The sequence below is a fragment of the Tachysurus fulvidraco genome, chromosome 1 (genome assembly GCF_022655615.1).
Source record: "Tachysurus fulvidraco isolate hzauxx_2018 chromosome 1, HZAU_PFXX_2.0, whole genome shotgun sequence".
Lineage (NCBI taxonomy): Eukaryota > Metazoa > Chordata > Actinopteri > Siluriformes > Bagridae > Tachysurus > Tachysurus fulvidraco.
In genome coordinates this window covers 49828048-49843047 of record NC_062518.1, presented here as the reverse complement: position 1 = coordinate 49843047, position 15000 = coordinate 49828048, and the positions used below count along the sequence as shown (strand labels likewise).

Genomic DNA, 15000 nt, shown 5'->3' with positions numbered 1-15000 from the left:
GAGAAGAAGAAAGATAGCACGTTATTATTAGCAGTATTATATGTACATGGAACGTGCCTGATCTGAGAGAGTTAAGTGGCATTATAATAGGGGACTACTCACACTGACATAGTGATGATAGTGTTGCTCATTTAGTGATTTATATTAGACCTCTTTATCATCAAATTTAGTGACCTCTCATTTAGTGAACGTCCAACACTTCATCCTACTGTTCACCATACTGTTCTCCAGCTCACATCACTACTGCTGGTTATACTAGTGGAAAGAGCTCACTCCATAAGGACCACTCATCACTCCTCACTCCTCACTCATCACTCCTCACTCATCACTCCTCACTCCTCACTCATCACTCCTCACTCATCACCCCTCACTCCTCACTCATCACCCCTCACTCATCACTCCTCACTCATCACTCATCACCCCTCACTCCTCACTCATCACCCCTCACTCATCACCCCTCACTCATCACCCATCACTCATCACCCCTCACTCATCACCCCTCACTCATCACTCCTCACTCATCACCCCTCACTCCTCACTCATCACCCCTCACTCATCACCCCTCACTCATCACTCCTCACCCCTCACTCATCACTCCTCACTCCTCACTCATCACCCCTCACTCATCACCCCTCACTCCTCACCCCTCACTCATCACCCCTCACTCCTCACTCATCACTCATCACTCCTCACTACAACTGATACATTTCATGTGTTGTGTTCTTGCTAGAAATCACAGCATACTGTTAATAATTAAATAGTTCATTTGTTTCTGATAACCAATTACAGACCACGTCTGACTTAGTATATTACAGACCACGTAGTACTACAGTCCTTATTACTAATCACTGATCACCACTGGTCCTTATTACTAATCACCACTGGTCCTTATTACTAATCACTGATCACCACTGGTCCTTATTACTAATCACTGATCACTAATCACTGATCACCACTGGTCCTTATTACTAATCACTGATCACCATCCGTCCTTATTACTAATCACTGATCACCACTGGTCCTTATTACAAATCACTGATCACCACTGGTCCTTATTACAAATCACTGATCACCACTGGTCCTTATTACAAATCACTGATCACCACTGGTCCTTATTACAAATCACTGATCACCACTGGTCCTTATTACTAATCACTGATCACCACTGGTCCTTATTACTAATCACTGATCACCACTGGTCCTTATTACTAATCACTGATCACCACTGGTCCTTATTACTAATCACTGATCACCACTGGTCCTTATTACTAATCACTGATCAGCACCCGTCCTTATTACTAATCACTGATCACTAACCACTGATCACCACTGGTCCTTATTACTAATCACTGATCACCACTGGTCCTTATTACTAATCACTGATCACCACTGGTCCTTATTACTAATCACTGATCACCACTGGTCCTTATTACTAATCACTGATCACTAATCACTGATCACCACTGGTCCTTATTACTAATCACTGATCACTAATCACTGATCACCACTGGTCCTTATTACTAATCACTGATCACCACTGGTCCTTATTACTAATCACTGATCACCACTGGTCCTTGTGATTAATCACTGATCACTATTATTTTCCCACACTCCCACTGTTTTTTCTATTCTTTTGTATTGTTTTATAACTATATTGTTTTTATTCTTCAGAATTCAGACTATTCTTCTCCAGCCTTCAGAAAATCTTCCTTCTTCATGTAACACATTTTGCTGTGCAGATGATTATAGTGATTTAAGCAAAATTGCTCCATGACATCCTCTGGTGACCTTTTTGGCTTTTTAGAGGATGTGTTAGCTACTTATATTATAGGATGTGTTAGCTACTTATATTATAGGATGTGTTAGCTACTTATATTATAGGATGTGTTAGCTACTTATATTATAGGATGTGTTAGCTACTTATATTATAGGATGTGTTAGCTACTTATATTATAGGATGTGTTAGAGGATGTGTTAGCTACTTATATTATAGGATGAGTTAGAGGATGTTAGCTACTTATATTATAGGATGAGTTAGAGGATGTGTTAGCTACTTATATTATAGGATGTGTTAGCTACTTATATTATAGGATGTGTTAGCTACTTATATTATAGGATGTGTTAGCTACTTATATTATAGGATGTGTTAGCTACTTATATTATAGGATGTGTTAGCTACTTATATTATAGGATGTGTTAGCTACTTATATTATAGGATGTGTTAGCTACTTATATTATAGGATGTGTTAGCTACTTATATTATAGGATGTGTTAGAGGATGTTAGCTACTTATATTATAGGATGAGTTAGAGGATGTGTTAGCTACTTATATTATAGGATGTGTTAGAGGATGTTAGCTACTTATATTATAGGATGAGTTAGAGGATGTGTTAGCTACTTATATTATAGGATGAGTTAGAGGATGTGTTAGCTACTTATATTATAGGATGAGTTAGAGGATGTGTTAGCTACTTATATTATAGGATGAGTTAGAGGATGTGTTAGCTACTTATATTATAGGATGAGTTAGCTACTTATATTATAGGATGAGTTAGAGGATGTGTTAGCTACTTATATTATAGGATGAGTTAGAGGATGTGTTAGCTACTTATATTATAGGATGAGTTAGAGGATGTTAGCTACTTATATTATAGGATGAGTTAGAGGATGTGTTAGCTACTTATATTATAGGATGAGTTAGAGGATGTGTTAGCTACTTATAGGATGAGTTAGAGGATGTTAGCTACTTATATTATAGGATGAGTTAGAGGATGTGTTAGCTACTTATATTATAGGATGAGTTAGAGGATGTTAGCTACTTATATTATAGGATGAGTTAGAGGATGTTAGCTACTTATATTATAGGATGAGTTAGAGGATGTTAGCTACTTATATTATAGGATGAGTTAGAGGATGTTAGCTACTTATATTATAGGATGAGTTAGAGGATGTGTTAGCTACTTATATTATAGGATGAGTTAGAGGATGTGTTAGCTACTTATATTATAGGATGAGTTAGAGGATGTTAGCTACTTATATTATAGGATGAGTTAGAGGATGTTAGCTACTTATATTATAGGATGAGTTAGAGGATGTTAGCTACTTATATTATAGGATGAGTTAGAGGATGTTAGCTACTTATATTATAGGATGAGTTAGAGGATGTTAGATACTTATATTATAGGATGAGTTAGAGGATGGTTAGCTACCTATATTATAGGATGAGTTAGAGGATGTTAGCTACTTATATTATAGGATGAGTTAGAGGATGTTAGCTACTTATATTATAGGATGAGTTAGAGGATGTTAGCTACTTATATTATAGGATGAGTTAGAGGATGTTAGCTACTTATATTATAGGATGAGTTAGAGGATGTGTTAGCTACTTATATTATAGGATGAGTTAGAGGATATGTTAGCTACTTATATTATAGGATGAGTTAGAGGATGTGTTAGCTACTTATATTATAGGATGAGTTAGAGGATGTTAGCTACTTATATTATAGGATGAGTTAGAGGATGTTAGCTACTTATATTATAGGATGAGTTAGAGGATGTGTTAGCTACTTATATTATAGGATGAGTTAGAGGATGTGTTAGCTACTTATATTATAGGATGAGTTAGAGGATGTGTTAGCTACTTATATTATAGGATGAGTTAGAGGATGTGTTAGCTACTTATATTATAGGATGAGTTAGAGGATGTGTTAGCTACTTATATTATAGGATGAGTTAGAGGATGTGTTAGCTACTTATATTATAGGATGAGTTAGAGGATGTGTTAGCTACTTATATTATAGGATGAGTTAGAGGATGTGTTAGCTACTTATATTATAGGATGAGTTAGAGGATGTGTTAGCTACTTATATTATAGGATGAGTTAGAGGATGTTTTAGCTACATATATTATAGGATGAGTTAGAGGATGTTAGCTACTTATATTATAGGATGAGTTAGAGGATGTTAGCTACTTATATTATAGGATGAGTTAGAGGATGTGTTAGCTACTTATATTATAGGATGAGTTAGAGGATGTTAGCTACTTATATTATAGGATGAGTTAGAGGATGTTAGCTACTTATATTATAGGATGAGTTAGAGGATGTTAGCTACTTATATTATAGGATGAGTTAGAGGATGTTAGCTACTTATATTATAGGATGAGTTAGAGGATATGTTAGCTACTTATATTATAGGATGAGTTAGAGGATGTGTTAGCTACTTATATTATAGGATGAGTTAGAGGATGTTAGCTACTTATATTATAGGATGAGTTAGAGGATGTTAGCTACTTATATTATAGGATGAGTTAGAGGATGTGTTAGCTACTTATATTATAGGATGAGTTAGAGGATGTGTTAGCTACTTATATTATAGGATGAGTTAGAGGATGTTAGCTACTTATATTATAGGATGTGTTAGAGGATGTGTTAGCTACTTATATTATAGGATGAGTTAGAGGATGTGTTAGCTACTTATATTATAGGATGAGTTAGAGGATGTGTTAGCTACTTATATTATAGGATGAGTTAGAGGATGTGTTAGCTACTTATATTATAGGATGAGTTAGAGGATGTGTTAGCTACTTATATTATAGGATGAGTTAGAGGATGTGTTAGCTACTTATATTATAGGATGAGTTAGAGGATGTGTTAGCTACTTATATTATAGGATGAGTTAGAGGATGTGTTAGCTACTTATATTATAGGATGAGTTAGAGGATGTTAGCTACTTATATTATAGGATGAGTTAGAGGATGTTAGCTACTTATATTATAGGATGAGTTAGAGGATGTGTTAGCTACTTATATTATAGGATGAGTTAGAGGATGTGTTAGCTACTTATATTATAGGATGAGTTAGAGGATGTGTTAGCTACTTATATTATAGGATGAGTTAGAGGATGTTAGCTACTTATATTATAGGATGAGTTAGAGGATGTTAGCTACTTATATTATAGGATGAGTTAGAGGATGTGTTAGCTACTTATATTATAGGATGAGTTAGAGGATGTGTTAGCTACTTATATTATAGGATGAGTTAGAGGATGTTAGCTACTTATATTATAGGATGTGTTAGAGGATGTGTTAGCTACTTATATTATAGGATGAGTTAGAGGATGTGTTAGCTACTTATATTATAGGATGAGTTAGAGGATGTGTTAGCTACTTATATTATAGGATGAGTTAGCTACTTATATTATAGGATGAGTTAGAGGATGTGTTAGCTACTTATATTATAGGATGAGTTAGAGGATGTGTTAGCTACTTATATTATAGGATGAGTTAGAGGATGTGTTAGCTACTTATATTATAGGATGAGTTAGAGGATGTGTTAGCTACTTATATTATAGGATGAGTTAGAGGATGTTAGCTACTTATATTATAGGATGAGTTAGAGGATGTGTTAGCTACTTATATTATAGGATGAGTTAGAGGATGTGTTAGCTACTTATATTATAGGATGAGTTAGAGGATGTGTTAGCTACTTATATTATAGGATGTGTTAGAGGATGTGTTAGCTACTTATATTATAGGATGAGTTAGAGGATGTGTTAGCTACTTATATTATAGGATGAGTTAGAGGATGTGTTAGCTTCTTCCCCCTTGAAAAGAGCTGGCCCCTCTGATCACCTTCATCTGTCATGGTGCTCAGTAACAAATCGGACAGTTCTGGTGGAAAAATCGGACAGGATCGAAGACGCAGTGATCCGTCATCACACACACTGCACAGGGTGTCAAGGCTTTGACACACACTCAGTAAACACACATTAACAAGAGAGGGAGGGCTGTCTTCATCCTGCAACACACACACATACACACACACACACACAATAATATTTCAAGTATCTCTTCTACTATGGAAGATCCCTTTAACTAACTTTAACTGACACATTTATGGCCAGCGGTTAAGATAAATGCACAGTTAATAATAATAATAATAATAATAATAATAATAATTCTTATTAATAATAATAACAATAGTAATAAAATAAATAACAATAAAACAATAATAATTCTTATTAATAATAATAACAATAATAATAACAACAATAATAACAACAACAAAAGAAATAATAATAATAACAACAACAACAACAATAATAATAACAAAAGAAATAATAACAACGACAACAACAATAATAATAATAACAGCAACAACAATAATAATAATAAATCTTATTAATAATAATAACAATAATAATAAAATAAACAACAATAAAACAATATTAATTCTTATTAATAATAATAGTAATAATAACAACAACAATAATAACAATAACAACAACAATAATAATAACAACAATGATAACAACAACAAAAGAAATAACAACAACAACAAAAACAACAATAATAATAATAATAATAATAATAATAATAATAATAATAATGACACTGAAACTTATTACAGACCTTTATTAACTTCAGGCAGAAGAAACTTTATTAAAACTCACCATATCTGTGTAAACAGGATAAAGAAGTGTTTTGATGTTGAAATAAATATCCGATCTAGTAGTTTAAAGCAGTTTAAAGTTGTTGTGTATCAGCTGAACTTCCACAGCCTCACAGTGAGTTAGTATCTGTAGCTTTTATCACCTCCGACACAAAACAGACTAAAGGCCTTAACAACACTGACGCGCTGGAGCTCCACATCGCGCGAGAACTGCAAATCGCGCGAGATCTCGCGAGAACGACCGCACCGCCGCTACGCGTCCGCCATGTTGGAAAGGTCATGGAGTCAATACGAGGTCATAAACATATGCGACTCTCCATCATATAATTAATCACTCTAGAGAAGATTTATTCTGTTATAAACGTTACATATGTTCACATACAAATGATGTAGATTTATTACGTCCATAGTTCACTTGCTCTAATAACTGCAACATCACAGTAGGACGTTTAAACATTTAAAATGTCATTAAGTTAAAGATTAGATATTAAAGGTGATATTCTTTATTATTTATTGATTATCACTAAGTAAAGAAAATAAAAGTGCATGTAAAAAAAAGCACATAAAAACACAAATTTCGAGGTTTTTCGGAGTTCGGCGATCTGACCGTCAGGTCTGAATGTTGATCACAGAGAAATCGATAGAAATGCGGAAGTGCTGTGTTGAGCTGCGGTGAAAATAATCATTAAACAACCCAAAACACGGCTGGTAAGAGAAGCACACTGTAGCGGGATATATATACACTTTATTTCACTCTATTCAACACTTATAATGTGTATAAATCTGAGTAAAAACCTTAATAACATCCGGAATGGTTTGCATTATACTTGTGTTTGTTTCATCTGTATGAGCTGCGCCCCTTACTGCGCATGCGCAGTGTTGTTTACATAAGCTGTGTTCTTCTGTTCCACAGGAAAATGCTGATATGAGGAGATTTTATACACCTGATGATCTGGATCTCACACTGACGTCATCATCTCCAGCTGCTGACAGGATTCAGAGATATATATCTAATATATAATAATACATTAAAGACATGTATAAGAGCAGAATCACTTTGCTACCACTGTGACCTTTGAACCTTCATTACCTCATATACAGATATATATGACAGAAACCATGTCTGCTGTTTTAAGTCATTTGTAGGTAACGGCGGGTTTGAGGGTCGTCCCATCACCACAATGTCATCCACCTGCCAGTCAGGCTTAGCCCCACCCTCGGGTGTGAGCGACATCAGAGCTACAAGAATAAAGGATGGTTCTTGTCGTTCTTCTGAGCATCATGCACACTTGCTGCTGGCTCAGATGAATAAGATGCGTCTGCACTCAGAGCTGTGTGATGTGCGTCTGCTGGTAGGAGGTCGGACGTTCCGGGTCCACCGGTTGGTCCTGGCGGCCAGCGGGCCGTACTTCTCTGCCCTCTTTAACTCCGCCATGAGCGAGGCACGTGAGGAGGAAGTGCACATCGCTGGGGTGGACCCAGACGTGTTTGAGTGTCTTCTGGAGTTTATATACACAGGTAGATACAAATGTGCACAGGTGAGTGAATAGTAATGGGCACGTGTAGACCCACTGGGACATATACTGCACCGGTAGATCCCCAGGTCCCTACGTCAATAGTCACCTGATTCAGACACACAGACACAGGCATTTATTTAGTGTATTATTTGTGTGTGAGAGGCTGTGTGGAGGTGACGGTGGAGAACGTTCAGGATCTCACGATGGCGGCCGACATGCTGCAGCTCGGCGAGCTCGTGCTTATCTGTGGGGAGTTTCTGAGGAGCCACATGGAGCCGAGTAACTGTGTCGGAATTTATCAGTTCCTGGAACAGATCAGCTACAACGAGCTCCTAGAGTTCACTCAGAACTACATCCACGCCCACTTCCTACAGGTGAGCCCCAGCCTCCAGCACACCTGACTGTACCTTTAACTCTGTGTGTGTGTGTGTGTGTGAGTTTAACCCCCTGACTGTACCGATAACTCTGAGTGTTAGGTGTGTGAGGAGGAGGAGTTCTCCAGCCTGTCGAAGGATCAGCTTGCATGCTTGCTGCGCAGTGAGGAGTTGAGGATCGAGGACGAGTACCAGGTGTTTACAGCAGCCATGAGCTGGCTTCTCCATGACATCACACACAGGAAGAAGCACATGGTGGAAGTTCTGGAGCCCATCCGCTTCCCCCTGCTGTCTCCTCAAAGGCTCTACGCCTACATCGAGGGTAAGGTCTTTAATCTAAGAGGTGATATTTACTGAGTATAGCATTCTAATGTTACATTATAGTTACAGGGTAGTTGTGTGTGACAGGAGTGAGTGACTTCAGCCTGCGGGTGGCGCTGCAGACCCTGCTGAGAGAATACACAGAGTCAACCAAAACCCCTAAAGACTCCAAAACAGTCGCACAACCCTCAAAGACTCGGCCCCGTAGGAAAGCACGCAAATACCTCTACGCCATTGGTAAACTGTGTGTGTGTGTGTGTGTGTGTGTGTGTGTGTTTCTCAGTCTCCTTCATATCTCTGACACTCTCGTACCCTTTCTCACTGCACCAGGAGGTTACACTCGTCTGCAGGGAGGCAGGTGGAGTGACAGTCGAGCCTTGAGTTGTGTGGAGCGATTTGATTCGTTCAGTCAGTTCTGGACCACAGTCTCCTCCCTCCATCAGGCCCGCAGCGGCCTGGGCGTCGCCGTCCTCGACGGCATGATCTACGTCATCGGAGGTGAGCACGTGGTTTAATTTACTCGACTTAACCTTGCGCTCAGGAAAAGTGGATGTATGACGTCTGTTCGGTGTCTCAGGTGAGAAGGACTCGATGATCTTCGACTGTACGGAGCGCTACGACCCCGTTACCAAACAGTGGGCTGCTGTCGCATCGCTCAACTTCCCACGCTGTGGAGTCGGGGTTTGTCCGTGCAACGGGGCTCTCTATGCACTCGGTACACACACACACACACACACACACACAGCAGTAACTATCACAATCACACTACATTTATCATCAACACCAGAACTACAGCCTGGGCTAAAGCATTATGGGAAATGTAGTTATGACCTCTGTGTGACCTCTGACCCCTACAGGAGGCTGGATTGGTTCTGAAATCGGCAAGACGATGGAGCGTTATGATCCTGAGGAGAATAAGTGGGAGGTGATCGAGAACATGCCCGTACCACGGTACTACTTCGGCTGTTGTGAGCTACAAGGTAAAGAAAAAACAATTACAAACACAGTGAATCTGTTTATCTCCATAGTAACAAAGTTTATCGTCCGCCACCATCAGGTTCCGTCTACGTGATTGGTGGGATCAGCGACGAGGGGGTGGAGCTCCGTTCGGCCGAGGTCTACGACCCCATTTCCCGCCGCTGGCGAGCTCTGCCGGTCATGATGACGCGGCGGGCGTATGTGGGCGTGGCCTCGATCAATAACGCCATCTACGCGGTGGGGGGATGGAACGAGGCTCTCGGATCGCTGGACACTGTGGAGAAATACTGTCCTGAGGAGGTCTGAGCTAATCGAACATGTTAGCATAGCTAGCTCACTAGCCATTTTAATAGCAATGGCCTGCTGGTGTTTTTAAAAGAAAGTTACGCTAACTTGTGTGTCGTTTCTCAGGAGCGGTGGGTGGAGGTGGCGTCCATGTCGGTGGCACGCGCCGGGGTTAGCGTAGCCGCCGTTAACGGGCTGCTGTATGCCATCGGCGGTCGGAACTCTGGGAGGGACTTCTCGGCTCCGGTCACTGTGGACTCGGTGGAGATTTACGACCCGCTCCTGGACACGTGGACTGAAATAGGAAACATGATCACTAGCCGCTGTGACGGGGGCGTGGCTGTGCTCTGATGCCCCTCCCCTTTACATGTTTACGAGTCGTGTCTGTTACATGATGTACCCGACGTTTATACCTGAACTCCAAATGCTACGAGCTTGCTAAGTCGCAAATTTTGTATTATTGTTAATAAGAAAACCGTAAGTGTGGTCACGTGAAGGGGCGTGGCCATGCTCACAGACTCCACCCCTTTCTGTCTGGTTCTCAAGCATTATTGCTAAGCTAACAGCGTTCATTCCATCAGCTTCTGTTCTTACATTCTGACTGAAAATTAACGAATGTAAACATTTAACACAGACATTTGTACGGCTGTGATGAAAGACATTTCTGTGTGTGTGTGTGTGTGTGTGTGTGTGTGTGTGTGTGTTAGTGTTGGTGTGTGTGTGTGTGTTAACGTCATGTTACTTTTCATGCCACACATTTCCTACCGTTCTGATTAAAGTAGCATTTTAAAGTCAGCTTTATAACAACACAGATTGTGTTACTGGAGTAAAGTGTCATGACTTTCTTCTCCTCTCCTCTTTGGTCTTTTCCCGTTAGGAGTCACACAGTGAATCATCAGTTCCCACCTGACTCTATCATCATCATCCTCGACTCTCACACCACTGACCTTCATGTCCTCATGTAACACATCTCTAGATCTCCTCTTTGTCCTTCCTCATGACCTCTGACCTGCAGCTCCATCTCCAACATCCTTCTACCAGTATAACATCTCCGTCCTCTGTACATGTCCCCAAAACAGACAACCTGAGCTGTCCCTCTGATGTGCTCCTTCCTAATCCTGTCCATCCTCGTCACTCCTAAAGAGAACCTCAACATCCTCATCTCTGCTACCTCCATCTCTGCTACCTCCATCTCTGCTACCTCCATCTCTGCTACCTCCATCTCTGCTACCTCCATCTCTGCTACCTCCATCTCTGCCTCATGTCTTTTCCTCACTACTAGTCTCTAACCCATACAGCAGAGCTGCTCTCACTGCTGTCTTCTACACCTTTCCTTTCATTACTGACACTCTTGTCACACACACACACACACACACACACACACCACTCCTGACACTTTTCTGTCACACACACACACACACACTCCTGACACTTTTCTGTCACACACACACACACACACACACCACTCCTGACACTTTTCTGTCACACACACACACACACACACACACCACTCCTGACACTTTTCTGTCACACACACACACACACACACACACACACCACTCCTGACACTTTTCTGTCACACACACACACACACACACACACACCACTCCTGACACTTTTCTGTCACACACACACACACACACACACACACCACACCACACACAATTCTGTCACACACACACACACACACACACACCACTCCTGACACTTTTCTGTCACACACACACACACACACACACCACTCCTGACACTTTTCTGTCACACACACACACACACACACACACACACCACACCAGACACTATTCTCTCACACACACACACACACACACACACCACTCCACACACTTTTCTGTCACACACACACACACACACACACACCACTCCTGACACTTTTCTGTCACACACACACACACACACACACACACCACTCCTGACACTTTTCTGTCACACACACACACACACACACACCACTCCTGACACTTTTCTGTCACACACACACACACACACACACACCACTCCTGACACTTTTCTGTCACACACACACACACACACACACCACTCCTGACACTTTTCTGTCACACACACACACACACACACACACACACACCACTCCTGACACTTTTCTGTCACACACACACACACACCACTCCTGACACTTTTCTGTCACACACACACACACACACACACACACACACCACTCCTGACACTTTTCTGTCACACACACACACACACACACACACCACTCCTGACACTTTTCTGTCACACACACACACACACACACACCACTCCTGACACTTTTCTGTCACACACACACACACACACACACACACCACTCCTGACACTTTTCTGTCACACACACACACACACCACTCCTGACACTTTTCTGTCACACACACACACACACACACACACACACACACACACCACACCACACACGCTTCTGGCACACACACACACACACACACACCACTCCTGACACTTTTCTGTCACACACACACACACACACACACACACACACACACACACACACACCACTCCTGACACTCTTCTGTCACACACACACACACACACACACACACACACACACACACACACACACTCGCCTCTTCACCTCTTTCCCACACTCCCCGTCACACAGGATGGTTGACCCCATAACCTCCTGCACAACCTCAGCCCCCTCAGCCCTCACTGTTCTACTTCCTCCCTCTCGTTCACACACATGTACTCTGCCTCACTACCACTGACTTCCACTCCTCTTCTTTCCTGAGCAGACCTCCACCTTCCCAGGTGTTCCTCCACCTCCTCTCTACTCTCACTACAGATCACAATGTCATGCACTAACATCATTGTCCACACACATTCCTGCTCTGCAATATTCACCTCTTCCTCAAAAAACTCTCCTCACCTGTCAGCACCTTTCCATCTCCATCTTTACTCACCCTTATCTGTTCCACCTCTGTCTCACTGACCTGTACACGTCCTCCTCGCCGTCCCTCGTGTCTAACCTGTCCTACAACTCAGCATCTGTTTTCTCTTTGGTCTTTGTCACGTCCCTCTTCACTCCTTCTAATCCTGTCTACTGTCTACACCCCATTTCTGTTTAGTTAGTCTCTTTGTGTTTCCGTATCTTTGTACGGAACACAAAGAGATCTTTTTGTAACATCCACCTGGTCTCCTGCACACACACACACACACACACACACACTATATCTACCATCCTTGTCTCCATCATGTCCACCAGCTCTCTACCTTTCCCTGTCATTGTGACATTGGGAGTCCCTATTCCTATTGTACCTCTTCTCTCTCCATATACAAACCCTTCTCCCATCTCTTCTTCCTCCACCTACAGTAGCCCCCGATTTCTGCCGGTCTTCTCTTCATGGATGAATCCCGGTTTTCACTGTACATGGCAAATGGCAGACAGCATAGATGGCATTATGTGGGTGAGCGGTTTGCTGAGGTCAACACTGTGGGTGGAGTGGCCCATGGTGGAGGTGGGGTTATGGTACGGGCAGGCGTATGTTATGGACATATTGCAGCATGATGATGATGATGCCCAGTTCTTGCAGGGACAGCATACTTACTGGACATTCAGCATGTTTGGGATGCTCTGGATCGGCGTATATATATACACGATGTTCCAGTTCCTGCACAAGTTCAGGAGAGGACCAACATTCCACAGGTCACGATGAACAACCTGATCAACTCTATGTGAAGGAGATGTGTCGCACTGCGTGAGGCTAACGCTGGTCGCACCACATACTGACCGGTTTTCTATCTGAGAGAAATCGGCCTTTTGTGTACACAGAAAAACTTCAGCTCATGATAAATGGCGTAAAAACCAAAGTGTTGCCTTTATAATTCTGTTCAGTGCAGTTACTACGAGAAAAAGAAGAGTTAATAATAAAGATTATACATGATATAAACTTACGTGTAAAATACAGCTTCCAAGCCGAACCTAGTGTTTAAGGAACAACAACAAGGACCAGACAAGACTTCTTATAAAGAGTAAAGATCATCATTATTACTCAGGAAGTACAAAGCGATAATAAGGAGCTCATAAAGAAGAGGCTTAGATTGAAATAAATGAGAATAAGGTTTAAAGACACATCAGAATAACGATGGTTACTATTAAAAAGGAACAGTTACTGAAATGGTGTAGAAATAAAAACAAACCTGATTGTTACTTCGACCGTGTTTTTAAACGGTGTAAAGTTATTTCAGTATTTCAGCTCGGACACCACGACAGAGACACTGCTGTGATTCTCACACGGCTTTATTACTTATTAGACCTGAAGGTGCAGTTAAAAAGTCAGTAAAAATTACACAACACAAATGTACAGGGTGCTGTCGGTCAGGTAAGTGTGTGTGTGTGTGTGTGTGTGTGTGTGTGTGTATGTTATGGGTTTGTGTGTGTTTATGGGTATGTGTGTATGTTCATGGGTGTGTGTGTGTGTGTGTTTATGGGTGTGTGTGTTTATGGGTATATATGTGTGTTTATGGGTATGTGTGTGTGTTTGTACGTGTGTGTGTGTTTGTTTATGGGTGTGTGTGTTTATGGGTATATATATATGTGTGTTTATGGGTATGTGTGTGTGTGTGTGTGTGTGTGTGTGTTTATGGGTATGTGTGTGTGTTCATGGGTGTGTGTGTGTGTTTGTTCGTGTGTGTGTGTTTGTTTATGGGTGTGTGTATGTTCATGGGTGTGTGTGTGTGTTTATAGGTGTGTGTGTGTGTGTTTATGGGTGTGTTTGTGGGTATGTGTGTGTGTTTGTTTATGGGTGTGTGTCTTTTTGTGTGTGTTTGTGGGTATGCATGGGTCTTTATGGGTTTGTGTGCATGTGTATACGTGTGTGTGGAATGATAGAAGACATTATTAATAAACTCAGGTATAAAGGTTGAGCACAGAGACACTACACACACACACACACACACACACACACACACACAGGGAGACGCTACACACACACACACACACACACACACACACAGAGTGTTGAGTGTTTTGTTCAGTAAACAGTTTAAGAAGCAGTTTAACACTAAAGCAGAAACAACAGACAGTGTGTGATTACAG

General features: G+C 41.2%; 2 protein-coding genes and 1 long non-coding RNA gene across 3 annotated transcripts in view; 1 reads left to right on the top strand and 2 right to left on the bottom strand.

The window, feature by feature from the left end:
• LOC125138319 (protein zyg-11 homolog) overlaps nt 1-6657 on the bottom strand; it is a 12656-nt gene extending 5999 nt beyond the window's left edge. Inside the window, exons 1-2 of the mRNA XM_047814968.1 lie at nt 6453-6657; nt 5632-5797 (exon numbers count right to left, since the gene is read on the bottom strand). Coding sequence (XP_047670924.1) covers nt 5632-5797; nt 6453-6455 — 169 coding nt within the window. The 5' untranslated portion in view covers nt 6456-6657. The remainder of the gene's footprint in view (nt 1-5631; nt 5798-6452) is intronic.
• Nucleotides 6658-6931: 274 nt separating this feature from the next.
• LOC125141477 lies at nt 6932-9117 on the bottom strand. The gene is made up of 2 exons (XR_007140861.1): nt 8976-9117; nt 6932-8788 (listed from the first exon to the last, which is right to left on the bottom strand). It is a non-coding gene; the product is annotated as an uncharacterized LOC125141477 (long non-coding RNA).
• On the top strand, nt 7633-10721 carry LOC125141212 (actin-binding protein IPP-like). Its single transcript, XM_047813677.1, has 9 exons — nt 7633-7969; nt 8131-8342; nt 8445-8664; nt 8751-8900; nt 8994-9161; nt 9241-9378; nt 9521-9643; nt 9721-9941; nt 10053-10721. Exons 1-9 carry the CDS (start codon nt 7633-7635, stop codon nt 10275-10277), a joined length of 1794 nt encoding a protein of 597 aa, XP_047669633.1. The 3' UTR covers nt 10278-10721.
• The last annotated feature ends 4279 nt before the right edge of the window (nt 10722-15000 follow it).